The sequence below is a fragment of the Mus caroli genome, unplaced genomic scaffold (genome assembly GCF_978045245.1).
Source record: "Mus caroli unplaced genomic scaffold, Mus_caroli_1 scaffold_13, whole genome shotgun sequence".
NCBI classification, from domain to species: Eukaryota; Metazoa; Chordata; class Mammalia; order Rodentia; family Muridae; genus Mus; species Mus caroli.
The window spans coordinates 67,927,076-67,953,679 of NW_028227268.1; the positions used below are offsets into that span (position 1 = coordinate 67,927,076).

A 26,604-nucleotide genomic window follows, 5' to 3' on the forward strand; every position below is an offset into this window, starting at 1 on the left:
TCCACTCCCTTCATAACTAAGTGGTGGTCCACACAGTCCTCCTGCGCAGAGGATCTGGGAGGTTGGCATTTGAGCTGGCACAAGCCATTGTTTACCTCCAGCTAGAGATGCTGGTCTGGGTGACATCTGCATCCTGGGTAGCCTCCATTGTGAGGTAGCTGTGGCTTGTTCCTTACCAGAGGCAACAAACCCTGAGCCTGAGCCCACAGCTAGGCACCAGAACTTCCGGTCTAATGATACCTTCCTCCTCCTTGGTCAGTGTTCCCCGTGGACCACAGCATCAAGGACTGATCTGGGAGAGGCTGAAAGTCTGTGTGAGTCCTGACAGATGTTAAGGTAGTCCTGGAAGGATCTGTGACACTTTCCTGGGTGCCTAAGAGCCTGGTGAGGCACCTATAACCCCAGTGTCTCCAGCCACCACTGTCCTCTGATTCACATACTCTAGGGCCAGGCATACCCAGGAGTCAGGAGCCAGCACCTGAAACCTGCTGTATGGCTTCTCCTGATGAAGGCCCACTGAGAGCCTGCGGCAGCTGAGTGCTATACCTCTGCTGCCTGTCCATCATGGGGAAGACGCCGCTGCTTAAAGAAGTTGGCAAGTGTGATCGGAATATGTTCGGTCAGTCTAAGGCCTCCTCAAAAGGCAGCAGCAACAGCAGCAGCAGCAGCAGCAGCAGCAGTGCCTCCCCAAAGAAGGGCCCTCGCAGGGAAGCTGATGCACTAATGTAAGTGGCCCCATCGCCATTCCAGGGTAAATGTATCCGAACCCCAGCTCCTAAGGTCCTCCTCATGTTCCCTGTTGACACAGCAAAGCTCTGGAACCTAAGAGTGTTGACTGTAGTTCTGGAGAGTTGTCTAGGGAGAAAACTATGTTTTCCAGTTCATGCAAAGAACCCAGCTAGAGCAGGTGTCCCCAGCCTGAGCTGCTGAACACAGAGAGCACACCCCTGACCCCAGGAGGATGGATGCTCCTCTGTCTCTCAGTCCATCTCCCCATACAGACATAGATCTTCCTGTAAACACCTGATTACTCCGTGTTCCATTTTTACTGCCCCAAACTCAGACTTATAGATTTTCCCTAGTCAAAGCCTCATTCTGGAATCCAGACTGGTCTCAAATTTGCAATTCTCCTGCTTCAGCCTTCTGAATGCTAGGATTATGGGAATGCCTCAACCCTGACAAACAATGGTGATATCTTATATCCAATCCTAACAATGCCATTTACGTAAAACTTACAGCTACTTATTTGGTGTGTCTTTGAAAGTACATGACACAAACTCAAGGTATAGCTCAGGGATACAGACCTTGCCCAGGATGCACAGGACCTGGGTTCCAGAGAGGGAGGGGTGGTGTGGGGAAGACAGAGAGAAATGGAGAACTGAACAGTACACACACACACACACACACACACACACACACACACACGCCAAACAGCAACTTCTGAATCTCTTATAAGTGTTACTGTCTAGTTTCTAGCATAGCTCATATATATAATATGGAGGGACTCCAAAGCCACTAAGAAGTACAGAGTATCCATCATTCATGAGGGAACTTATTCAGGACCCTGCAAGTGCTCCAGGCGCTTTTGTAAAAACCCTGGGCACTTAGACACAAATAGGAATGGCCACCCAATGGACACAAATGTGCTTATTTGTCATGGATAGGTCATGGGCACTTCCTTTACAGCAATGTATTGTTTTTTAAAGAAAAATTAGAAAGCTTACTTTTCTAAATGTCTCAGCGTAGCCTCCAGCCTATGTGTGCTAAGGCCCTGTGACCTAAGGCAACATGCTGTTACCCAAGATGCAATGGTTTCCCATAATGCCTCATTGTTCCCAGAAGGTCAGGTACAAGTGAGGCCAGTGCTATCTGTGAGCATTCTATCTGTCGGATTTACTGTGTGGCTTATGCAACCTTTTGTCTTCTTCAAGGGAAGCCCTATGGCAGCAGAGGGGGTCTCCACCTGATGCTTGGCACTCTTCAGAAGCCTCCTCTAGGAACCCCATCTTTCCAGCTGGAAGGGGTGCCACTACCCGTTTAATCCAGCCCCTGCTTGCTCCACCAAGGAAGTTTGCTAGTAACCCTCGACTCATGCTGTTGTCTCCCCCATCCTTCCCAGCCTGGCCAGCAGTTGCCCACATAAGTGTGAAGAGCACTCGGAACCCTGGCACCTAGCACTCTCTGAGCACACAGTACTCAGTACTCATAGTGCTGTGCACAGTAGCAATGGCTCTTAAGCTCTGTGTTTTATCCAGGGCATTAGCATGAGTCTGCACTGTGTATCTATTTGTGGAGATCTGTATGTATTCACTCAAATGAATATTGGTTCCGTCAATGTATGAAGAAATGAAGAGTATCAGCAAATAATTCATATATTCTACATAATCACTCTACGTTCTCCAGTAAGTTAATGACCTAGTAAGCAGGCATGGCAGTATCCCAGCTTTCAGGGGTGGAAGCAGGAACATCAGGAGTTCAAGGTCATCCTGGGATACATAGCAAATTTGAGACCATCCTGAGTTACATAAGATTGTCTCAAAGGACAAAACAAAACAAAAATATCTTTAAACTTTTAAATTAAATTAAATGACCTGCCAATAAATATTCTATGGGATTGGAACAGTGGTTACTAAGTTCCTCACTGTCTTTCTAAACTTTAGAAGTGTAGCAGGCCTCAGCCATTATTATTTGGGAGAATAAATCCCAAGTAGTCTTCCAAATGGTGGCAATTTCTATTTCCTTCACCTTCAGAGCTTCCTGTTTGTAGAGCCTCCTGAGTTGACCCCAGCCCTGGATCACATGTTCTGGGACAGTAACCTGGAGCTGAGAGTCACACTAGAGTCACACCAGAGTCACAGAGCTGGTTCTCTCTCCCCAACAAGTGTACACGCATACACACACACACACACTCACACACACGCTCACTCACACACACACACGCTCACTCACTCACACACACACACAGAAATGCTGGGGAAAGCTGAGAGGCAGCTTTCTGGTTTCCTCTCTTCTTCCTCCCCTCCCCTCCTTTCGCCTGCCCTCGCCTCCCCTCTTCCCTTCCCCCACAGTATCCTCTTCTCTCACTTCCCCTCCACAGGTTTATACAGATCTTTATCCACCTGTTGAAAAGCAACATTGGCACAGGCTTCCTGGGACTTCCCCTAGCTGTGAAAAACGCTGGATTGTTGGTAAGGGGCACCATGGGCTAGAATCCAGGTTCATCCAGGTGGCGAGGAGATAAGTCTATAGACCTCTGTGATGGGTGACTCTCGGGGACCGAGCTCTGCAATAGCAAACGTGCCCATCAATTTCTTAGAACCAACCAGGAAGCACACTGAGCACTCCTGGAGAGGGCAGCCAATGCCCAATATTGAGCTACACCTGCAGAATCCCATTCGCCACCCTCCTCTCTAGTCCCTGGGGTTTCATGTCACCCACCTCCCCTTTTACACACACTCACTCACACACACATGCTCGCACACTCACACACATACACACTCACACACTCACTCACACACACTAGCCTTGTCCTGTAAACTTGTATGTGAGTGACTCCTGTTTCAAGTCACCTGACAAGGCACCAAGCAGGGGGGAAGGGGCTCTCCAGGTCAAGGCCAACCTAGACTGTGAAGTGAGTTTCAAGTAAGCCTGAGCTACCTAGCAAGACTGTCTCGAGAAGAAAGGCAAAACCCACAAGGGCCGACGATGTGGCTTAGCCAAAGACTGGTTGCATAAAGCCCTGGGTTCTATTCTATGCACTGAGAAATAACAATAAGGATAACAGCATCAGATGGTGTGTGAGACAGGAGCTAGGCATGGGAAGGAGAATGTCCCCACCAGTGCTCATGGCCCCTACACCCTGCTACCTCCTGGCTTAGGCCTCCTTTCAGAATCTGTACTGTGTTTTACAACCATAAAGACTGCAGTTTACATGCACACATCCTGGAGTCCTTAGGGAGCTTGCAAAAGTCTGACACACTTGCTCTGAGTCTGCAATATCGAACCACATGACTCCCCTTCCTCCCCCACAGTCCTGCTCTGGAAATCTGCACACAGAAAACCCCAGTAGTGCCCATAGGGTTAGGAAGATTTCTTTTCAGTCAGCTCGTCTTCTCCAGGTTTTGTAAGCGGCCTCTTGTTTCCTTCCATCTGACTTCTGATGACTAATAGTTCCAGCCAGAGGGAGGACCTCTCCTTCGGAGTTCTCTAGGTTCTAGATAGATATCTGCAAAAGAGCCTTAAACCTCTGTAGCCTTGGCCAGATTGTCTCTGTCAGTGTGCTCTGTGATTCCCTGCTAGTTCTTTAGACTGTCCTCTTTGTCTCGTAGGAGTGTGCCTGGCCCCAAGGATTAAAGGTTGTAAACAAGACAAGAGGTTCTGCCATGTGGAGGCTGCCTCCTAGTGGGACTTACTTAACACTCTTGACCAAACATGTGTTTCTTTGTGACAAAATAATGTCACCCAGGACACATCTATAAAGTCACATTGTGCCCTTCCAGTCATATCCAAAGGACTGTGGTTCAAATCAACTTTGCATCTTCAAAGAGACAAGCAGACTCTCTGGGAGCAGTGATGCTCAACTGGGAAGAGTGTTCTAAACCAGCTTCCACCTCTTCCCCATTGTCTGCAATATCCAGGAACAGTTAAGGTCCCTGCCCAGGGGTGAAACCACATCCTGCATTCTGCATTGCACAGAGTGGTTCAAACGGGCCTCAACAGACTCACCTGCCAAGTATCCCTGAGGCCTGCTGGTTAACCATCATCAGAGAAGGCCACTGCATCACAAAAAAATACTTTGGTCTTTAAAGATCTTAGGAGAGTGGGGACTAAGGTGTGTAAAGGAGTTAGATTTACCATGGGGGGTTCTGGAAGAATATATTTGGAGGTAGATGAAAAAAAGGTCTGGGTTATATTGGATGGTGTCTCTTTGTTCCTGGAAGAATTCTAGCCAGTGTGGGGCAGCCCCTCAGCAGTGACACTATATAGGATCCTGAGGCAGAGGACATTGAGCTGACAGTTCATCATGAATAACTTCCAGTTAGTAGGTAAGTTAGCCAGTTGGTTGGATGGTTGGTTGGTTGGTTGGATGGATGCATGCTTGCTTGCTTGCTTGATATACTCATTGGTTGGTTGGCTGGCTGGTTAGATGATTGGCTGGATGGTTATGTAGTTGGTTAATTATCTGATTGGTTGGATGACTGGCTGGTTAGTTGACTGGTTAGTTGATTGTAGCTCAAACTGGCCTCAAACTCACAATGATCCTCCTGTCTCAGCCTAAGTGCTGGCATTATTGGCATGCCCCTCCATATACAGAGTTTTCTATCTGCTTGGGTCAGTGCCAGGATGGGATCCAGGATGGTACCCATGTTTACCAAGCCCTCACCAATGAGCTACACACCCAGCTAGAGATTCTTAATTCTAAGAGCCCTAGTGTGCAGATTGCATGAGCAAGGGCTGTGGATGTGGCCAGCTTCCATCTCACTGTTTTCCTGTCCTGTTCCTCCAGGTGGGGCCTGTCAGCCTCTTGGCCATCGGGGCGCTCACAGTGCACTGTATGGATATCCTGCTGAACTGTGCCTGCCATCTCACTCAGAGGTCAGAGCCCACAGCTATCACCCCATGGGCCCCATCCCAGGGCCACTTCTCTGGACTAGCACCACTACTTCTCTAGGTTTTCCCAAAGGTTGGCAAAGGGATTTTGGAAGAGTCTTGGACAGAAACTGTCTTCTACTTTGAGGCATCACATAGGCTTTTGTGTTTGAATGTTTGGTCCAGCTCTGTGGCACTGTTTGAGAAGGCTATGGAAAGTTAGGGGGTGGAGCTTGTGGGAAGAAGTGGGCCTTATGCTTCCTCTCCACTCTGTTTTCTGGTTTGCTGGTGGGAGGAGCGCCAGGTTCACACTGCTACCGCATAAACTCTACCATGGCTTTCTTATCGAAGTAGACTGTATCTCCTCAGACAGAGACAGAATAAACTCTTCCTCCCTGACATTGCTTCCTGTCAGATATTTGGGTGCAGCAGAAATCAGGCAGGCCTGTAGATCTGTGGTAGAGGCTTTCCTAGTATGTATGAGCCCCTGGGTTCTGTACCCATCACCTCCAAAAGAAGCTAAGATGGTGTCTTGGTGTAGATCCAATTTTGCAGCTAGTGAATTAGAAGCCACTCTGGCTCCCACAGCACACTGGGCCCCCCCCCCTCACCTAGAGGCACCAAATGTAGCAAAATATGTAAAAGTGCCCTGTGGACTACTGAGTATGTGTAGGATCCTCAGACATCCTCTTGGTTCGTTCGGGATTATGGGCTTTTGGGTCTTTTTTTACTCTGTATATATGTGTGCACCTTCATGAGTTAATGTGTACCATGGGTGTGCAGGAGCCCCTCGAAGCCCAAAGAAAGCATGAGATCCCCTGATTGTTATGAGCCACCATGTGGGTTCTAAGTCCTCTATAAAAGCAGTAAGTGTTCTTAACCACTAAGCTATCTCTTCAGCCCACCCCCCTTTTTTGAATCAGGGTCTCATGTAGCCCAGGTTGGCCTCTAAGTCACTATATAGCTGAAGATGACTTTGAATTCCTGATCTTCCTGACTCCACCTCCCAAGTTCTAGTAACAAAGTCATGTGATTCCATCCCCCTGTAATGCAGTGCTGGGGATCGAACCCAGGACCTGATGTCTGCTAGACAAGCACTCCACCAAATGAGCTACAGTCCCATGCCCTTCTTTTTCTTTTCCTCTCCCTACTGCAATACAGGTACTTTGTCAGGGCCACTTGTTCCTCCCCCACAAAAACAACAACAACAACAAAAACAAAAACTTTTTCAAAGCAAGTTAATAAAAATAGAAAAGACAGCAATGATATGAGCAGTTTGTAATTGCTTCAGTCATTAAATGCACATCTAGTGGGCTGGAACGATGGTTCAGCGGTTGGAAGAGCATCCTGCTCTTCAAAAGGACCCAGGTTCAGTTCCAGCACCCGCATAGTTAGCACACAACTGCCTGCAACTCCAATTTCAGGGGATCCAATGCTCTCTTCTGGCTTCCTTTGGCACCTAAACTCACATGCGCATCCTCTCACCCAGACACAGGTATATACATCTGAGATCTTAACATAAAAACCACTAAGAGCCTGAGAGGTGTCTCAGTGGTTTCTTTCTCGCTGACAGTGCAGAATAATGAGTTCCTCAGGACCCAGTCACCCCCATTACATTCAGGTCCAAGTCTGTCCTCGAAAGTGAGCAAAGGCCTTATACAGAAGTCAAGGCAGGGTAACCCAGAGGCTGAGACAGGAGAATTGCCAGTTCCAGGCCAGCCTGGGCGATATCATGAGCATTCTTGAAGCAAGGATATAAAGTAAGGGTTTGCATGGACTGGGGATATAGCTCCGTAGTAGGGTACTTGCTTGGCATGCATGTTCAGTCTCCAAGTCTCATTAAAAGCCAAATAAAAAGAAGCTAAATAATGGATGTGCCTGGAGCGTGTGCTGGTCAGAGCACCTTTTCACCTCGTACAACCTGTCACGCAGCAGGGTTTTGCTCATTCAGCAGTGATGTAAACGGTTTAACTCTGTTGAGCCATGGGCTTTGCAAGATTTCTGTACTCCTTCCAGGAACGTCCTGGAATAGAAACTGTTTTTATTTCTATTTTACAGATACTTTGCCCTGAGTCACACACATGGGAAATGGCAGAGTGGTCTTTAATGACCTGCCTGACTTTTTTTTTTAATTAGTTCTTTTAAAAGTTCATACAAAGTAATTTGTGTGAAATGTAATATTCTCCTTCCTTCCCCAATTCCTTCCAGATCTACTCTCTTCCCTACCCTCCCAACTCCTTTCCTTCCTTCCTTTTTTCCTTCCTTCCTTCCTTCCTTCCTTCCTTCCTTCCTTCCTTCCTTCCTTCCTTCCTTCCTTCCATTATCAAGCCACTCTTAACCTCCAGTGACTCTCTGACTGTCCTCTTCCTGAGCCTCAGGTCCTCACACCTCCTGCAAGCACCAACCTGCTTGTTGTATCAGTCTGGCTTTTTCCTCTGACTGAAGTCTCTTTTGTTTTTCTCTGACATAAACATTTAAGGACAATGGTCTTTTATCCGACTGGGCACTTCTTCCATTTTTGTTTTGGTAACTTCCCAAACTGTCTTTAACTCTTTATGTAGTCCAGAATGGACTGGATCTCTGGATCTCCTACATCTATCTCCAGAGTCCTGGGGTGGCAGGCACACTAAGTCCTAAACCCCTCCTCTCAGTGCCCCCCAGTCCTGCAGTTAGCTCTGTGCATGTGTTATCTGGCCAGCAGCTGCTCCTCGCAGTTCCCACCCAGAACCAGGAGGGTCCTACTACAGAGCCACCTGCTCCCCTTAGAAGAGAAGAGATCGCTTTCACCTTTGCCAGGGCTCCCATCCTGGCTGGCCATGCCCACTCTGCCTCTTCCTCCATCTCCTCTCCTGCTTTGCTTATTTAACCCAAAGCACAGGTACTGCTTATTCCAAAGGACAAAACCAAGGAAAACATTGTGTTTAAAGCATGCTGCCTGTAAGGAGGTCAGAGCATTTCCAGCTGTACAAGTTCCAGGCCATCCTGGGCTACATGAGACCCTGTGCCCCCCCCACCCACCCCAAAAAACCCACCACCAACCAAAAAAAAAGCATAAATGCATAAAAATTGTACAAACAAATAAGCAAACTCATGAAAGTTGCATACGTGGTGTCCTTATTAGAGAGTGCACAGAACACTCCTCACTAACACACAAACACACAACAGTCCCCAGCTTAGGCACATACTGTACCTTCAGCAAAAGTGTTTTAACTTAAGCATCCTTTGTCCCTTCACCCTAGACTACAGAGGAGTTTTGTGAACTATGAAGAGACCACAATGTACAGCCTGGAAACGTGTCCAAGTCCTTGGCTGAGGACGCACTCAGTGTGGGGCAGGTACTGGTCACGCGTGTAATACTCACAGTGATGAAACCCCGAGTGATGAAACTCAGAGAATCCCCCGACCGCCCTGCCTTTATGTATGTCTGCTCACACAAGGGTTTTTCGTCGTCGTTTTTATTTTATATTTAATGATATCTATGGTGTGTCTCTATGTGAGTATGCACATATGACTGCAAGTTCCCCTAGGAGGCCAGAAGAGAGCATCGGATCCACTGGAGAAGGAGTTAACAGGTGGCTGTAAGTCCCCTGAGGTAGGTGCTGGGAACTGAACCCAGGTCCTCTGCAAGAGCATAATGTGTTCGTAGCCACTGAGCCATCTCTCCAGCCCCTGCTTTCACAGTGTTTTGTTTGTTTTTGTTTTTGTTTTTAAGTAAATAGGGCTATTTTGGCAACTATAAAGCAAGATAGAGTATCTCCTCACTACCCCAGCCCTACCTCCTTCTTCACCTTAGTACACCAAGATATATGTGAACAGGAAAGGGCTTGTGTTAATTGCTTTTTTTTCTCTTTCTTTCTTTCTTTCTTTCTTTCTTTCTTTCTTTCTTTCTTTCTTTCTTTCTTTCTGTCTGTCTGTCTTTTTTTTTTTTTTGAAAGAAAAGAAAGACAAGAACACATGTAGCAAGGATGACCTTGAACTACCTAAGGTGCCAAGGATGGTGTTGAACTTCTCAAATACACTGGTTTAATGCACAAATTGAAGCTTCATAAACCAGGCTAGAACTCTACCAGCTGGGCTCCAGCTTGAGCCCTAGTTCATTTAATGGTTTCTTGTATGTTACTTAGAATTATATGTGTAATCTTGAAATTCATTTTGCTTATTTGTTTGTTTGAGATAGTGTTTTCTACTTGCCAGGCTGGCTTCAAACATGTTCTGTAGCCTCCTCCTTCTTCCCAAGTGCCTGGCGTGCACCTCCACAACTAGCCTGAAATTAGATTTTCTTTCTTTTTTTTTTTTTTTTAATCTAACAGTTTATCAGTCACGGTCCTGATGCTGCAACAGAGTATCTGAGGAAAGCAACTTGAGGAAGAAAGGGTTTATCTCAGCTCATTGTTCTAGGGGCGTCTATAACAGTATTAGGAAAGGCATGGCAAATAAGACAACAGGCAGCTGGTTACACTGTGTCCACAGTCAGGAAGCAGAGAGAGACCACGCAGCTGCTCAACTGACTTTCTCCTTTTTATTCAGCCCCGGCTCCAGCTCAAAGAATGGTACTGCCCACTTCCTGGGTGGGTATTCCCACCTCAATCAACCTAGTCTATTTTTTTTTTCTTTTTGGTCTTTGTTTTATTTTTTGAGACAGAATCTCTCTATCCAGCACAGCCCTCACTGTTCTAGAACTCACTATATAGACCAGGCTGGCCTCAAACTTGAAGAGATACAACTGCCTCTGCCTTCTGAGTGCTGGGATGAAAGACATGTGCCACCATGCCTGGCCAGTCAACTTATTCTAGCATGTCTCTCACAGACATGCCCAAATTTGTTTTCCTTGTGATTCTATCCTGTCAATTTAACAGTAGACATCAATCATCATGGACAATATTCCTCTTATTTTTCCCATCTTGGGACACACAAGCACATCTCATCACTTGAAGGTTCAGTGTTCTCTGATGGGAATGTTTACCTTGTTTTAGATAACCAGTCCCCTCGTGATGGACATTAAGCTTGCTCCCTTTGTTGTGGGGGCAAAAACCTAGAAACCACTCAGCACAAGAGTCTGTATTAAACCTGCTGGCGACTGCCCAGAGAGAGACACTTCTCACAGAGCAGCCCCGGATGTATACTACACCAAGTTTCTAGAGACATAGTTGCAAGCAATCATTTAACAAGAGCCAAGAACAAGCAGTTAGCTGGGGTATTTGAACCCTGAGTTTCTAGAACAGGGCTGAGTGCTTTCCTGTGGGACACTTCAGGGCAGTGTATAGAAACCAAAGATGGCTTTGGCTGATACTAGATGGAAAAACCTTTGCCCCATTACACCTTGTTTGGGACTTCAGGAAGAGATTTCACTGTCCTAGAAAAATGGGATAACCAGAGCTCTCACAATAACACGTAAAAGCTACAGGAGTTAATGGTGAGCCAGTCCTGGTAGCACAGGACTGTCCTGCCACTGTCCTAGATGGCTTTAATTGTCAATTTGACACAGGCTTGAGAGGAAAGCCTAAATTGAGGAGCTGTCCAGATCAGATTGGTTTGTGAGTAATTGTTTTGACTGTTAATTGATGTAGTAGAGCCCAGCCCACACCACCACTCTCTGGGTTTATATAAGAAAGCTAGTTAATTATGAGCTTGCAAGGAAGCATTCTCCCATGAGTTCTGCTTCCAGTCCTTACTCTGTGCTCCAGTCCTGACTTTCCTCAGTGAAAGACTGTGAGAGCTGGGGCTGTAAGTCTGAATTAACCCCTTCCTCTCCTATGTTGCTTCTGGTCAGAGTATTTTGTCACAGCAAGAGAAGAAGCTAGGACAGCCACCTTTCTAAAAGGCTGTAAGAGATACACAGAGCTCAAAGCCTGCCTGAATTCAAGACACAGTGATGTAGGGAGGAGACCCCTGTGCCAAGATTTTAAGAGTTAGGCAGAGCCCCTGGGTTAGATCTTCAACAAACACACACACACACACACATACACAAGCTGATGGTGTTCAAAATTATTTTCTGTTTAATCATCTCTTATCATCTTATCAATCTTGAATAGGACTCCAGGGTGAGATTTCACTGCCCTAGAAAGATAGGATGGCCAGAGCTCTCACAATAAAATAACACATAAAAGGTACAAAAGGCATTGATAATGGTGGAACAAAGACATCCCAAGACCTTCCATGCAACCTTCTCGGACAGTCCTTCAGGCAGTGAGTCAACACCTCAGCAGCTGCGGTGCCTTCCAACACTGCCTCCTCGTCTCCACAGGCTCCTCACACTCCTCTGTAGGCATGTATCTCTCAATATCAGCCAGATGAGGTCAGGATCTGTGTCTGATGATGTCTTCAGTAGATATGTAGGCCAGTAGTAGCCCGTGATGTCACTGTATCCATGCCTATTGAGATGGAGAATTAAACAGCTCAAAGAAGGCAACCAAGTCATTCAAAGCCACACAGGAATTTATTGTCAGAGCGAAGACTAGAACTCGAAATGTCTACTTTCCCCCAACTAGGATTCTATTTTTCCATTTCTTTGGAGATCAGTAACTGTGGAAATTTAGAAATTTAGGGAAGGGAGTCTCACTTGCACCCGAGATTCTTCTTTTTCAGTGCACTGAGAGGCTCTCAGAGGCTTGAATAAGAACCACTTCCCCACATAAATAACAATCCCTGATGCTCAGGCTTTAGATAGAAAACCGGTGTTGAACTTTATAAAGTAGAGAGCCCTGGTGCCCCTGCCCAGGGCGTCAGGCTGAGCACCTAGCAGCCCAGGTCACAGGTGTCTTGTGATACACTGGAGGACATAAAGATCCACTCTGAAATTCTCCTACCAGAAAAATCAGCGAAGAAACTTCATCTAATCAGACCTTTTGGCCTGAGATTGGCTCACAAGAAACACTCAGGGATGGGAGACCAACATAAACGATGCACGAGAAAGTCAGCCCAGCCCAGAACATAGGATAGGACAACTGGACAGATGGTCTGGCAACTCATTACCTCCAAAAAGTAAAAAGCTGCAAGGGAAATGGAGCTGGGATGTAGCTCAAAGGTAGAGCCCCTGCCTAGCATGCATGAAGTTCTGGGTTCAATTCCCGGTACCAGAAAACAAACAACAAACAAAAACCCACAGCAGGAAGAATGATGTAATTTTTCAAATTTAAGAGCTGTAATTGAGTGCAATGCATAGGCTTGCCATCCTGAACCCCAGGACAACAGACCATTGTTTCCAGTGTATTGAAAGAGAAACAAAGTGTCACTGCCTTTGTCCTCTGCCCAATGACTCTCTTCTGGAGGAAGAAGTCACACAGACACACCATACTGACAGTTTATAAGAAGACCAGCCTGAACTCTCCAAATGACCTGATGAAAAACCAGTACAAATGCAAAAAATGTGCAAAAATATTCCACATGGGGAAAAAAAGGACAAAAGAGGTACAACCAAACACAACATAAAGCTTTGGAAATTTTTTAACAAAAAAATAAAAGTTAAGTCAGATACAGTGGCAAACCTGCAATCCCAGCACTTGGGAGGTAGAGGCAGCAGAATCAGAAATTCAGGGGCAGTCTGGGCTATATATGAAGTTTAAAGCTAGCCTTGGCTATGTGAGACTATGCCCTCCCCCCTCAAAGAAAGAGATATTTGTAAAATAATTAAAATATATAAATTACATATTTGATGTTAGTTTATTTTTGACTATTAAGAATTAAGAGAAATCTGCCTAAGGTATTTCAAGTAGATATTTCATGACTTCGGAAATTATCATTGAAATAAACTGAGTTGAACTGAGTGCTTTTGGGGAGTGTGGTGTGTGTGTGTGTGTGTGTGTGTGTGTGTGTGTTGTGAATATAATACCCAGAATGCAGTTCAAGGCCAAAGGTAACTACCTACAAATGAATTTCATTAGAGTGAATGGATGTGGGTGATTGTGGTAACACCAGCACTATCAGAGTAGAGGCAAGAAAATCAGGTTTTCAAGGTCACACTGGCTATCTGGTTAGTCAGAGGCCAGCCTGGGCACCACAAGGCCCTATCTCAAAAAACAAACTAACTCTCCAAAGCCAGAGTTTATGGCTGTTAATTTCTCTTTTACTACCAACTTTTTCTGAGGGTCAGACATTTCTCAAAATAAAACCATCAGAAATAATTGTTTTGAAAAGGAAATCCAAAAAAAAAAAAAAAAAGGCTGGAGAGATGGCTCAGCAGTTAAGAGCACTGACTGCTCTTCCAAAGGTCCTGAGTTCAAATCCCAGCAACCATATGGTGGCTCACAACCATCCATAATGAGATCTGACATCCTCTTCTGGGATGTCTGAAGACAGCTACAGTGTACTCACATATAATAAATAAATAAATCTTTAAAAGAAAGAAGAAAAGAAAATGAGATCCATCCTAAACAGTAACTTATTTCCCTCGTCCTCCTCTTCCTTCCCAGGTACGTCGTGAGCTTCCTGCTGATTGTCACTCAGCTGGGCTTCTGCAGCGTGTACTTCATGTTTCTGGCGGACAACTTACAACAGGTAAAGAGGGGTCTTCTGGGCAGAGTGGGTGGGAGGAGAGCAGACCTCCCGATGCTGGAGCTGTTAGGGGCGCCACAGCAATCGAGCCTGTCTGCCCATATTAGACCACAGTTGAGACCAGAGCAAAGCCAAAGCCCCTAACCTTCAGGCTGGAAAGCATCTCAGGTTGTCACATCCAAGATATCTAACGAGCGATCACGTTCCCCTCATCTCGTTCCTAATGAAGGCAAGTCAGACAGAGCCTTCTTTTACTACGGCTTTGTGAGACAGAGGAGCACACCCAGCCAGACAGGAAGAACAGTGTGCCTTGTAACAGAGGGACTGTTTGAGCAGAGGATGCTCAATGCTCAGCCCCGCCCCGCTTCACCCACAAAGTCTAAAAAGGATGTGCTAATGTAACAGAAACTCCTTTGTAGTCACATGAGCGGGGAAACCACCACTTCACAGGGAAGAAGACATTGTCTATCAGACAGAAAGAGCCTTGTGCCTTTGGGCTTCACGATGCTCAATGTTTCCCATCATCAGAATCACACACACTACAGTTAAGGCAGTTAGGTTTGCCCAGTAAAATGCAGGACACCCAAAACCAGACACAGAGGTTCACATCCATAACACCAACATTTGGAAAACAGAAGCAGAATGATCAAAAGTTCAAGGTCATTCTCAGCTATGCGGCAAGGCTGAGGCCAACTCTGAAGGATACGTGAGACCCTGTCTCCAAAAGCATGGGTGAAGGGATGACTCCTTCAGTAAGGTGCTTGTCTTGCCAGCCCAAGGGCCTGGGTACCATCTCCCAGGATCCCCATATTAAAAAAAAAAAAAAAAAAAAAAAAAGCCAGGTTTGGACTAGAGAGATGGCTCAGCTGTTAAGAGAACCAAGTGCTCTTCCAAGGGTCCCAAGTTCAATTTCCACCAACTACATGGTGGTTCACAACTATTTATCTGTAGTGGGATTCGATGCCCTCTTCTGGTGTGTCTGAATACAGTGTACTCACATACATAAAATAAATACATAAATAAAAAACAAACAAACAAACAAAAACAAAAACTAGGCTTTCTGGCCTGCAGCTGTAATTCAGTGCTGAGGAGGCAGAAGCAGACGGATACCTGCAGCTCACTGGAGGGCCAGCCTAGCCTAACTTGCCCAGTACCAGGCTAATGAGAGACCCTCTCTCAAAAGCAAGGAGGGCCACACCTGAGAAACATTACTGATTTTGTCCTCTGGAGTCCCCAGCACCACACGCATGAGTGCAGAGACACACAGAAGACACGTATCAATGCAGCTGTAGCAATGGATCAGCAGTTAAAAGCACTTGTTGCTCTTTTGGAGGATATAGACCTGGGTTCGGTTCTCAGCACCCATGTGGTGGCTCAAAGCCATCTGAAACTCCAGCTCCAGGGGACCTGACTTCCTTTTTTGGCCTCTTCCAGGACTGGGCATGTACATGATGTATAGGCAAAACATTTCGTACAAATAAAATTAAATAAATCTAAAAATGTCTTAAGGATTCACTTATTTTATGTGCATGAATGTTTTGCCTGCATAAATATATGTGCACTACAGACTCATGAGAGTCAGAAGAAGGTATTGGCATTCCTGGAACCGTGAGCCACAGTGTGGGTACTGGGAATGAATCTCATGTCCTCTGTAAGAGCAACCAGTGTTTTTTAGCCACTGAGCCATCCCTCTAGCACAGAAAAAAAAAAAAAAAAAAAAGATATCTGGCTATACTAAAATGTCACACAAATCATGAATAATGTCTTTTCTACTGTGGCAGTAAGTTTTCAGTCGATGAGCTGAAATCCTAATTGAAATGACTCTCAGTGACTCACGACTGACGTCCTGCCTTTCACTGTGTCCTTCTGGCAGATCATGGAAGAAGCCCACTTCACCTCCAACGTCTGCCAGCCGAGGCAGAGCCTGGTGATGACCTCCATCCTGGACACTCGTTTCTATATGCTCACCATCCTGCCCTTCCTCATCCTGCTGGTGCTCATCCAGAACCCACAGGTGTTGTCCATCTTCTCTACCTTGGCCACCATCACCACCCTGAGCAGCCTGGCTCTGATCTTCGAGTATCTCATCCAGGTCTGAAACCACACAGAAGAGGGGCAGGGTCCAGGGTTTCTGAGGTGGGAAAATGAAGATGAGGAAGGGGCCAGTCCCCAGCTCTGAGCCTAGGTGAATTCTAAAAACACTTCTGTCCCACAAGCTAGGCTTCACTATCATCTACACCCTCATCTTCAGCATCATGGTCATATCCAATAACAGTGAGTCACTGGGAATTTAGTTGCTGAATGCTTTTAGTTGCTGAATGCTTTTAGTTGCTGAATGCTTTCTGTGGTCCAGTGTTGTGCAAGAAGCTGGGGATTTTGTGGTTCAATAATAAGAGATAAAGAAGGATGTCACATTCTCCATTGGGTCAACAAATAACAAGAACTACCACAGCGGGGAGATGGGGAGAGGGCTCAGTGGGTAAAGTGTTTGCTGCCCTAGCGTGAGGATCTGAGTTCCCACCCCCAGTATCCACATGACAACCTAGCACAATGGAGCACACAATGTAACCCTAGAACTGTGAGAGCAAGGTGGGTGGGGGTTCACTGGCCAGCTGAAATGGCAAACACCAGGTTCAATGAGAGACTCAAAATAATAAGGTGGAGAACTACAGGGGAGACATCAGATATTGACCTCTGGCCTCCATGCACACTGACATGGATACACACCCACACACGTGTGTACACGCGCGCACACACACACACACAGAGACACAGCACTGGTTAGTGGACAGAAACTATATAGCAGCTGGCTAGATGACTCAGATCCTTGCCTCTAAGCCTGAGGCCCTGAGTTCCATACCCAGCCCCCACAGAGAGGTAGGGGAGGACTGACTCCCACAAGTTATCTTTTGATCTCCACATGCATACCATGGCGCATAAGCCCACCCTGCCCCTCCACAATAAAATAAATGTATCTAAAAAGTTTTAAAAGAGAATATATATGATGAAGGAATTTGATCTACTTGGTACAAAGGACGTTGCATGATTTCTGGATCTTTGAAGTAAAACAAACGAAAAATACCAACTCTATCCCAGTTCCCAGAAAAGGACACTGAAGAGCAGGAGCAGTAGGCAAGCAGAGCTTTCTGATTGGGCCAACTGGTTTACCTCCCATCACTGGCACTAACATCCCACCATTGTTGCTTCATTTCTTTGATCATGAAAGTCTTTGGAATTATATTAGTATCCTGTTGCTGCTATAACAATCAGAGATCTGGAAGTGTGTGTGTGTGGGGGGGGGGTGTTGTTTTTTGTACACAGTCTCGTGTAGCCCAGATTGACTTTGTAGCTAAGGATGACCTTGAGTTTCTGGTCCTCCTGTTTCTATTTCCCAAGTGCTAGACTTATAGACATGTATCATGACACCCAACTTATGCTGTGCTGGAGCTTGAACACAGGGAGGGCTTTGTGCCTGTTAGGCAGATTATTCTACCAACTGAAGTATAAGTCAAGGTATTCTTTTTTAATTGTTTTTGTTTTGCCTTTATTTTCTTTGGTTTCAAGGTATTTTTCTTGAAACGGGGTTTCATGAAGCCCGGCTGGCTTCAAACTCTTTAAGTGTTGGAGGGTGATCTTGAACTTCTGGTCTTGCTGCTTCCACCTCTCAAGAGCTGAGTTTACAGGCATGGGCCACCATATTTTGATTTATGCAGAACTGAGGACTAACTCAATTCTTCATGCATTCTAGGCAAGCAGTCTACCAACTAAACTACATTCCCCAGCCTTAAAATGATAAAGATTTCTTCTATGATGCTGGAGATTTCACTGAGCCGGATAATCAGGGATCAGCAGGGCTATATCCTTTTCCAGAGGTTCTAAGAGAGAGTCTGCTTTCTCGCCTTTTCCAGCAAGCCTTGGTCTGTGGTCCTTCCATGGTTAAAGTCAGCAACACTAGACTAAGTCTTCCCATGCTATAGTCTTGTGTCCTCTTCCATTCCTCTCTTCCTCTTTTAAGGACCCTTATCTGATGCAGATAATTCAGGTTAATCTTCTTGTGTAAGGTCATCAGTTTAGCATCCTAAATTCCTTCTGAAAGCTCAGTACTCTAGTCAAGAATGGTAACATGCACCCATAAACCTAGGACTTGGAAAGTTATGACAGGAAGATAGCTTGGTCTACATAGCAAAAACCTAATTCAAAAGCAAAACAAAATATAATCTGACTAACTTGGGGACCACACACCTTTAACCTCGGTTATTGGAAAGTAGAGTCAAGCCAATCTCTGTGAGTTTGAGGCCAGCCTGGTCTACACAGTGAATTCTAGGGCAGCCAGGGCTATATACGGAGACATGTCTGCCAACCAATCAATCATTATCAGGGCAGCCTGGGCCATCCCAACAAATAAATTGATTTAAGTAGCATAATAGGGATTAGGCTGAGGACATCTTTGAGAAGCCTTTATCCTACCCACCACAGAGATCTAGTATTAATCACTTCTTACTTGGCTATAGACCAAGTTTGAGGCCAGCTTGGGCTACTTGATACAATAACACAAATAAATTATCACTCTGTGTCTTTGATGGCTACTGTATCGACTGCATGGCCCTGAAGGGAATGATGGGGAAGAGGTGTTAAAGGGCAGGAACAGGACAGACACTCTTACCTGGCCTGAGGAGTAAATTGCAGATTAACTTGGGGAAACTTCCTTCTTCCACTGTTCTGTCTACTCCATATTTAAGATGAGAAGACTTCCTATAGCCCCAGGTAGAAGAAGTAGAAGTAGACAAACAAACCACATAGAGAAGTGGGAGAAAGGATAGAATATTACTTAGCATTAAAGAAAATGAGAGGGTTTTTTAGGATTTATTTTTTGTGTGTATGCATCTCTCTCTCTCTCTCTCTCTCTCTCTCTCTCTCTCTCTGTGTGTGTGTGTGTGTGTGTGTGTGTGTGTTAGAGTGCCTGGAGCTAGTTATAGATCATTGTGAGCTGCCTGAATTCTAGTCCTCGAGAAGATCAGGAAGTACTCTTAACCCCTGGGCCATCTCTCCAAGGCCAGGAATGAGATTCTAATAAATGCTATAATGTGCATGAACCTTAAAATACACTAAGTATTTTAAGTATTGAAATAAGCCAAACACAAAGAAGACAAATGGTACAAGCTCCTACTGACAGGCATCAGAACAGCCATGTTCATATAAACAGAACACACACATGGGTTGCTAAGAGGTAAAGAACAAAGAATGAGAGTTTCAGTTTGAGTTGGTAAGAAATTTCTGGTGATGAACAGTAGAGATATGAATGTCTGAGTGAATATACTCAGTATGTAAAATAACTAAATGGAAAATGTGATGTTACCTTACCACAATAAATTAGACTAAGTAATTAAATTAAACTTAGTAAGTAAATTAGACTAAGGATGTGGCCAAGTGGGTAGAGTGCTCACCTTAGCATGCTGGAAAACTGGGGTTCCATCTTCAACATTGCATAACATTGCATAAAACCATACCAGATAGTGCACACCTATAATCCCAGCACCCTGGGGGCGGGGGTGGTGCAGGTGAGGCAGGAGGATTAGGAATCCAAGATCATCCTCAGGAATAACCTGGGCTGCATGAGACAAATTTATTTTGTCTCAAAATAAATTGACGAATTAAAACAGTTTTTAAAAGATAAGACAGTAGGAAGGTGCTTTACACTGTCTCTGTCAGCAGACACAACCCGAGGTGACCTCCTCATGAAAAGCCAATGCCCTTCCTCTTTTTCAGACCCCACACCACAGCAACCTGCCCCTGGTTGCAAACTGGAAGACTTTCTTGCTGTTCTTTGGCACGGCTATCTTCACCTTTGAAGGCGTGGGGATGGTAAGAAGGACAAGGTGCCTCGCAGGATGTCCAGCTGTGATTCCCCATGTCACCCGACCAGTGTTGTGGGCAGTGCAGCCCAATTCTCTCTGGGTGAAAGGAAAATCTGCACTGCCAAGGGCGCCTCCCAGCCCTGACCACACCTCAAGCTACCGAGGCAAAGATGGAGAATTTACTAATCAGCTCACACTGAAAAGGGTGTTGGTGCAATGGCAAGCCTAAGACAAGATGAAGGGGGAAGTTAGCATATGGAGGGAATGTGGTCATAAGGCTGATGTGATGTGCAGGGCGTGGCCACCTGGTGTGGCTTTCAGGAGGTGTGGCTGTGTGAAGAGTGTAGCTATGTGGAGTGGTGATGTGGTTGATCTAGCCTTGTAGAGAGGTGTGGCCCTGTGGGTGGTGATGTGGAGGGGCGTGGCCATTTGGAGTGAGATGGCAATATGGAAAGTGTGGCTCTGTGGAGGGTGTGGTTATGTGGCCTTGTGGATGGGTGTGGCCTTGTGGAGGGGCGTGGCCTTGTGGAGGGGCGTGGCCTTGTGGAGGGGGTCCCTACTATCTACTAGAACAAACCTGTGCCCATAAGGGAACCTAGCAGAAGCTATCTATGAAAGGCTATGGCAAGCAAGTGTTTTTCCTGGCGATGGCCCACCACTCTGCATAGAGGCACAGCCCTAGAGACTTGGTCCCAGGGTTCCTTCTCGTTGCTGATATGCCTTTCTTGCCATTATTACATACCCTAATGATTCTTGGTCATCGGTCCACCCTATTGGGCAAATTTCCTGCAGATCACCATGAAGATGAATTTTCATGAATTAATGCTATTTAGAGGAATTAATGACTTTATAGAATTCCTGGTTTAATTCAAATAATTTTAAGAAAAAAGTTTAAGGAAATGGTTTCAGTTGTTTTACCAGAAAGATGTAATAAAATCAGAATCAAAAATAGAATGTGCCCCCTCCTCATAGAATAGTAAGTAAAATCTATGTAATAAGGAATGCAATGAGCTTTCCTAAGTTACAGTAAGGAGAGAAATAGACTTGGGACAGATTTGTGATCAAGGAAAAACATACGTTCTAGGTCAGCTCCAAGGATGAGGCCACAGGGGTGCACTATGATAAAACAAGGCCATGTGACACTGTTGCTCTGAACTTACAAGGATCTTATGGAATAAACCACTGCTTTGAACTTGCTATCAACATCCTTCTGTAACTCCCCTTTTGTGTAACATTTCATCCATGAGGTAATTTTATAAAGAACTTCTGTCTAAGAGGGTATAAAAGAGTCTGAGAGAAGAAATAAGAAATAAAGTGTGGCTTTTGGAGCTGTGTGTGTGTGTGTGTGTGTGTGTGTGTGTGTGCACACGCGCACACCTGACATTTTAATTTTCTTCCTTTTCTTTTCTCTCTGGCTCACAAAGATTTAATGAACTCTGAGCCTCTCACCTGGCCAGTGAGGGGCCCTTGAGCCAGAGAGAAAAGAGTTCAAACAACTATCCTTTTCCCTCACTCCCTTGATGCTATCAGCAGGAGTTAAGTTGCCAGCAGCCAGAGGCTTTGGGGCATGGAATAGCAAGAGTTAAAGAAAGAATGAAATATTCAGAATAGCAAACAGTTTCAGAAAGAGTTAAATTGCCCAGAAGTAAGCAGCTTTTAGCCATGCAATACCTCCTCAACTGCCTTTCTCAGGGAACTGGATGCCAGGAAGCCCCGCCCCCGGCAGGAACCTGTACATCCCCACACTATGGCCACTTCTCTCCACCTTGTCTTTCCCAACCTTTTGCTTCTAGGTTCTGCCTCTCAAAAGCCAGATGAAGAGCCCGCAGCAGTTCCCCGCTGTGCTGTATCTGGGGATGTCCTTTGTCATCTTCCTCTACATCTGCCTGGGGACTCTGGGCTACATGAAGTTTGGGACAGACACTCAGGCCAGCATCACCCTCAACTTGCCCATTTGCTGGTAGGAAGCTGATGCCTCAGGTGGGACAGGGAGGCATACGAGGTGACCCTTGGAGACAGCATGGCACATGTGAAAACAGTTAACCTTTAGCAGAAGCAATGAACCGTTGGCGGCCATGTTAACTGTGATAATGGGTGTGTTTGAGGACCAGTACTGGCTCCCTCTCAGTAACAGCAGCCTTAAGCTTTATCATTGAGGATCTCATGGAACAAAGGAGAATGTTGACATTAGAGGCTCTCAGTGACCTTTCCAGCTCACACTGTCTCAGTGACTTTCCAGCTCACACAAGTTTGACAAAGGTCCTAAGATGAGTGATGTAGAGCTGCTGAGCAAACAGAAAGTGAAAACCCCACAGTAGAGCATTCGTGCAGATCGTCTGAGGCCCTAGGTTGGATGATGATGATGATGGTGGTGGTGGTGGTGACGACGACGACAATGATGGATGATGATAAATATAAATGTTTTGTGTGAGATAGGTTCTCATGCATCCCAGAATAACCTCAAACTTCCTTTGTAGCCAAAGCTAGCCTTGAATGCTTCAGCCAACCTGCCTCTGCTTCCCAAGTACTGGGATTATAGGCATGCACCGCAGTACCTGGTAATAAATAAATAAATAAATAAATAAATAAATAAATAAATAAATGTAGGCATGTACCACAGATGGACTGCTACTTAGGCCAGAGTATGTCCAGATAGAACTCCACCTGGAGTCCGTGCCTCCAGTCATGGATTCCCTCACCCACCCATCCATCCACCCAGGAAACAGCTGTAGGTGGCATCTTTAGAGGAGGTGTAGGACTCCTACTGACTAAGTACATGTTCTAAAGCTAATTAATAGGATCCACATTCTGGTTCCTCTATGGCCATGGGCAAGCCTCCCACCCTTCTGTACAGTAAGGCTTACACACGTGCCTCTTCCTATCAGTCAGGACAGCTTCATGATGCTGCCACTCTTAACTCTTGGTTCACACCACCGTGGTTCAGGCTCTCTTTTTAATAGGCCAGCCACAACTAGGGTGTTGCTGGTTGTCATGACAGAGCCATTGAATGCCACCTGCGCTTCCCAGGCATCCTGTGCTACAGCTTAAATGTCAAACTTCAGCTAAAAAGGCTCTCACTTCCCACCCCAGGCAAGGAAAGGCCTAGAAACCTTTGATGGACAACATGAATAATGACTGCACTCTCTGGCAGCAATTGTTTGCTTTAATATACAGAAAATACTTAGAAAACTGCTGGGCACACAGCAAGCTCTGTGGATTATCAACAGTTATCATGGTTATGGGTCATCACAGCCTTGGGCTTTTTCAAGTGGGTGGGTGATGGTGGCATCCAGGTTTCCCAAAGCCAGAGCAATAGAAAGAGGACAATGTCACCAGCCCCACCCTCCTCGCTGGGCTCTGCCAATAACCAGATGAGATCACGAATGTGGAATTCTTTGAAGTTGTGCCTTAATTTATGCAATCAAGATATCTTAATACGCTGCTCTTCTTGGCTGATTGCACTTCGTCTAGCTATCCTGGGCAGAGCCTTTTCATTCCGTGGGTGGCAGCTAAATACATGGGCAGTGAACTCCTGTCAGTATGAGTAAGTGAGTATGAGTGATCAGAGGAAAGGAATTCACTCTTGAGGGAAGTCTTGAATGGACGGGGTCGACGGGTATATAAAAATCACAATTTTATATGCAAAAAAAAAAGATCTTCAAAACATAACAAATAAAGGCCAGTTTTTTGTTTTGTTTTTTAAATACAATTTGGGCCGGGCGTGGTGTCGCACACCTTTAATCCCAGCACTCGGGAGGCAGAGGCAGGTGGATTTCTGAGTTCGAGGCCAGCCTGGTCTACAAAGTGAGTTCCAGGACAGCCAGGGCTACACAGAGAAACCCTGTCTTGAAAAAACAAAACAAGAAAAAAAGAAAAAAAAATACAATTTGGTGGCTGAATGGATAATTCAGTTAAGTGCTTGCCACAGAAACACGAGGTTTGAGTTTGACCTTCAGTGCTCACATAAAAATCTGGGTTTAGAGGCATATGCTTGCTCTCCTAGCACTGGAGAGGTGGAGACAGGTAGATTCATAGAATGTGCTGGCCAGCCAGCCAGCCAAGCCAAACGTGAGAGTCCCAGGGCACACTAAGAGACCCCTCGTCAAATACAAGCTTGACACCCCTACATGCCTGCACACGTGTACATGCGCATACAGGAACACACATACATAGTACAATGTCAGAGACTGAAATGATTCACACACTGTACTAGAACATTAAGAGGGCAGTATGTCAGTAGGCATCAAAATTAAAATCATAGCTGGGACCTGATGCATACATAGCTCAGTGGTATGTATAGGTCATAGGTAGCTGAGTGCTTACCTAGCATACACAAGGTCCTGGGTTCAATTCCCAGCGCTTATAAACCCTGCCACTAATTCCAACATTTGAAAATTGAAATCTGGAGATCAAGGTCATTCTTGGCTGAATATCAATCTTGAAGGATGGGACACAGGATGAGACCCAGTGTCAAGAAAAAGTAATTTAAAAATCATTTTTTACTTCTGGGGTTAATGTGTAGATAATGTACATATTCCTGTGTAGATGTGTGTGGTGTCTGTTAGGATAAGCAGATATGTGGGTGTGTGCCATATATGCTGAGATGTGCAGACATAAGATACATGGTGTGTATCAGGGGTGCTGAGACATGCAGACATAGGTAGAGATAGTCTTTGCTGCATTGTTTCTTGGCAAAAGACAGAATAATCTAAGTTTCCCATTAACTGTTGACTAGTTGAAAAACTGAAAAAATCTCTGTGCTGTTAAACAAGAGCACCAGGCATGCGTACTCACGGGGAAGAACTTACAAGAAGGATTTGTTTATCTATTGTCTGGAGACAGGATCTTGCTATATAAGCCTTCTTGACCTGGAACTCACGATGCATATCAAGATGCATCAAACTTGTGGCAACCCCCCTGCCTGAGCCTCCCGGGTGCTGGGATCAGAGGCACGTGCCACCACACCCAAGCTTTCTGTTTGATGAAATAACAAAGGTCAGCAACTCATGGAGCCGTGCCACCACTATCTGAGGGCATTGGTGTGGCTCCCCCACTTTCTGTTTAAGATTGCAGGCTCAGGGCTGGAGAGATGGCTCAGTCAGTAAAGTGCTTGCCACCCAAACATGAAGACCCAACTTAGAACCCTCAAAACCCATATAAAAGCTGGGCGCAGTGACACACATCAGTGACCCCCAAGTTCCTAAGCGGCATAGGCAGAGACAGAAGAATCCGTGGAAGTGTGTGGCACAGCTAGCCTGACAAATGCAGCAGTGACAGAAGAGAGAGATGTCATCGCAAATACGGTAGAAGGCTAGGACAGACGCTTGAGGTTGTCATTCAGCCCCCACGTGTGATTTATGGCATGCACACATGGGCGTACATGTGCACACATGTGCACACACATTTGTAAGAAATTTAAAAAGATTCTCTGTACACGGATTATTTCTAGAAAGCTCTGAGGAAACTTCAGTGGGAATCAGGTGGGGACAATGGTCTTGCCTGTATGGCTGTTATACTGTGACTGTCCTATACACAGATCTGACATTTATAATTTTTAAATAAAACATGGAGGTTCCTATGGCTTTGGAACCTCCAGGAATGTGTGCTTCCATAGGCCCTCCATGTCCCCTCTGAGGCAGTCTGACCTGTGAGGGTTCTGATGAGTCTTGAGCCACCTTCTCCGAAGCCTGTGGCATTTCACTTCCTTTCAATGCTCTGCTTGCAGGCTGTACCAGTCAGTCAAGCTGATGTACTCTGTGGGCATCTTCTTCACCTATGCCCTCCAGTTCCACGTCCCAGCTGAGATCATCGTCCCCTATGTCGTCTCAAGAGTGTCTGAGAACTGGGCTCTGTTCGTAGACCTGACTGTCCGCACAGCCTTGGTCTGCCTGACCTGTGAGTACAAAGGTGGTCATAGGCTTCTATGGTGCACGTCATACCTCAGAATAGTCCCTGCCCCAGCAGCCTTGGCTCTGCCGCTTGCCTGTGGGATCTATGAGATGCTTGACTCCTTGCTTCTCACGTTTCCACCTGAAACTGGTTCAGAAAACTATTACAGAGAGACCCTGTCTCAAGGGAATAATGTAGAGAGTGATAGATGACAGAACAGGACACTTGATTCCCTCCTCTGGCTTCTACATTCACACGGGTGCATACACACACACACATACACACACACACACACACACACACACACACACACACACAAATGAATCTCTTTAAAGATCACTGGGGGAGAGCCAGGGTCCAGAGCTGTGGTGCCTGGCCGGATCATTGAACTACAAAGCCGTGCTGTTGGGGGATCCCCTCTTTGAGGCACACTCAGTGAGTCTATGTTCCTCTCTCCCTGCAGGTTTCTCAGCCGTCCTCATCCCCCGCCTGGACCTGGTCATCTCCCTGGTGGGCTCTGTGAGCAGCAGCGCCCTGGCCATCATCATCCCGCCGCTGCTGGAGATCGCCACGTTTTACTCTGAGAACATAAGCTGTGCCACCATTGTCAAGGACATCATGATCAGCATCCTGGGCCTCTTAGGGTGTGTACTTGGGACATACCAAGCCCTCTACGAGATGACCCAGCAGACCCACTTTTACACGGCCAACTCTACAAGGGTCCACATATAATTACCTATTTTTATTTGAATAGCTCTTCCTTTCTCCACCCTCTATTGGA

General features: G+C 45.8%; 1 protein-coding gene across 6 annotated transcripts; it reads left to right on the forward strand.

Moving 5' to 3' along the window:
* The first annotated feature begins 214 nt into the window (after positions 1 to 214).
* On the forward strand, positions 215 to 26,604 carry LOC110305009 (proton-coupled amino acid transporter 3). 6 transcript variants are annotated; one of them, XM_021176747.2, is made up of 11 exons: positions 215 to 336; positions 446 to 725; positions 3,098 to 3,188; positions 5,507 to 5,595; positions 8,829 to 8,924; positions 13,998 to 14,082; positions 15,953 to 16,171; positions 19,846 to 19,941; positions 21,728 to 21,894; positions 25,660 to 25,829; positions 26,287 to 26,604. In XM_021176747.2, exons 2-11 carry the CDS (start codon positions 565 to 567, stop codon positions 26,553 to 26,555), a joined length of 1,443 nt encoding a protein of 480 aa, XP_021032406.1. In that variant the 5' UTR covers positions 215 to 336; positions 446 to 564; the 3' UTR covers positions 26,556 to 26,604. The 6 variants fall into 6 exon arrangements, with proteins under 6 accessions (XP_021032406.1, XP_021032405.1, XP_021032407.1 ...); XM_021176746.3 differs by having other exon boundaries at positions 215 to 314; XM_021176748.2 differs by having other exon boundaries at positions 215 to 725.